Raw genomic sequence first — 1446 nt, 5'->3', positions numbered from 1 at the left:
TTTTTTTTTTTTTTTTTGAGACGGAGTCTCGCTCTGTCGCCCAGGCTGGAGTGGAGGGCAGTGGTGAGATCTGCGCGCTCACTGCAAGCTCTGCCTCCTGGGTTCACGCCATTCTCCTGCCTCAGTCTCCTGAGTAGCTGGGACTACAGGCGCTCGCCACTACGCCTGGCTAATTTTAAAAATATTTTTAGTAGAGACGAGGTTTCACCGTATTAGCCAGGATGGTCTTGATCTCCTGACCTCGTGATCGGCCCGCCTCGGCCTCCCAAAGTGCTGGGATTACAGGCGTGAGCCACCGCGCCTGGCCCTGGCTATGATATTGCTAAGTTTCCTAAGCTCTCTAAGGTTCTTTTCTTTTCTATTAAAAGGGAAAAATAAGACCTCCCAACAGGAGAAGTGAAACCAGGCATTGGCTTAACACGTGATGGATGGGAGCCGTGACTATCTTCATCATCTTATTTTTAATTATCTACCTCTGCACAGGGTAGTAAATTTCTCGCCCTGGCCCAGGTAGCCAGGATCCCAGTTCTCCTGTCGGAGACAACCGCAATTAACTTCTTATGCATCTTATCAGACAGCTGGCGGGCACACCCGCAGATACCCTCACCCTCACGCGTCCTTCTACGCAAAGATGGACAGCACGAATCAACGCTGTTTTTTCTGTTGCTTCCTTTTCTAACCTAAGGTATCTTAGAAGTCGCCCTATATTAGTGCATATTCAACATTTTTCGTCTTAATGGCTGCACAGTATTCCATTGTATGGATTATTTTTTAATTTGGTTGCCGTTACTGTTATCAGCCAGGGAATTTTCGAGGACCCAGGGGGATTCATGGAGCTGCAGAGCTGGAGCCTGGGGACCCAGTTCCAACCCCAGATCTGCCCAGAATTCCCTGTTGTCTCGGGTGCCATCTCCACCGGCGCGGTCGTGGGAGGGGGATTTGGGTGCAGAGAGGACCAGCTCCAATGTCCGAGCGAGGATCGGCTAGCAGCACGCGCAGTTGATTCCCGCGGGCGGCTCAATCATTCCGAGCAGCCAACTCCGTTATCCTTAGTAGCGTCAAACTCATTAAGCACTCTAGCACAACCAAGCTCGGAACCGTTAGCAGGCCCTCCCAGCCTCGGCACCTGACCTCCGGGCAGTGACGCTCCGACACAGCTACTCACCCCCGCCTGGGCCGCTTCACCTCTCGTTCCCAAGTACACCCGGTAGGTTGCAGCAGTCCCTGTCCCTTTAAGGGGGCCGAGCCCGGGCTCCACTACTTCCGCCCCGAAGCAACAGGGCGGTAGCGCGGGGGCGAGAGCGGGTAAAGGCGCAGCTAGAGTTCCCCTCATAAAGATGGCGACGCCCTAGCCGCCGCGTTCGCGCCTGGCGGTGACGTCACTTCCGGGGCGGAGGAGGCTGAGTGGTGCAGTGAGGGACAAACAAAAGGAGGCGCCGGAGCAGC

The 1446-nt window shown here is 54.7% G+C and overlaps 1 protein-coding gene across 4 annotated transcripts in view; it reads right to left on the bottom strand.

Annotated features, from left to right (window-relative positions):
• Nucleotides 1–1446, bottom strand: part of CCBL1 (cysteine conjugate-beta lyase, cytoplasmic) — a 73186-nt gene that overhangs the window by 59436 nt on the left and 12304 nt on the right. For 2 of the 4 annotated variants that reach the window (XM_011987567.1, XM_011987581.1), the window contains exon 1: nucleotides 1166–1339. The exons of 1 other annotated variant lie outside the window; for it this stretch is intronic. In XM_011987567.1, the coding sequence (XP_011842957.1) occupies nucleotides 1166–1333 (168 nt within the window). In that variant the 5' untranslated portion in view covers nucleotides 1334–1339. Of the gene's footprint in view, nucleotides 1–1165; nucleotides 1340–1446 lie in introns of those variants that run through there. One more of the 4 variants, XM_011987572.1, reaches the window with a different exon arrangement.

Source organism: Mandrillus leucophaeus, unplaced genomic scaffold, assembly GCF_000951045.1.
Source record: "Mandrillus leucophaeus isolate KB7577 unplaced genomic scaffold, Mleu.le_1.0 Scaffold109, whole genome shotgun sequence".
Lineage (NCBI taxonomy): Eukaryota > Metazoa > Chordata > Mammalia > Primates > Cercopithecidae > Mandrillus > Mandrillus leucophaeus.
Note: the sequence above shows the minus strand (reverse complement) of the source record. Positions and strands in the feature narration are given on the sequence as shown.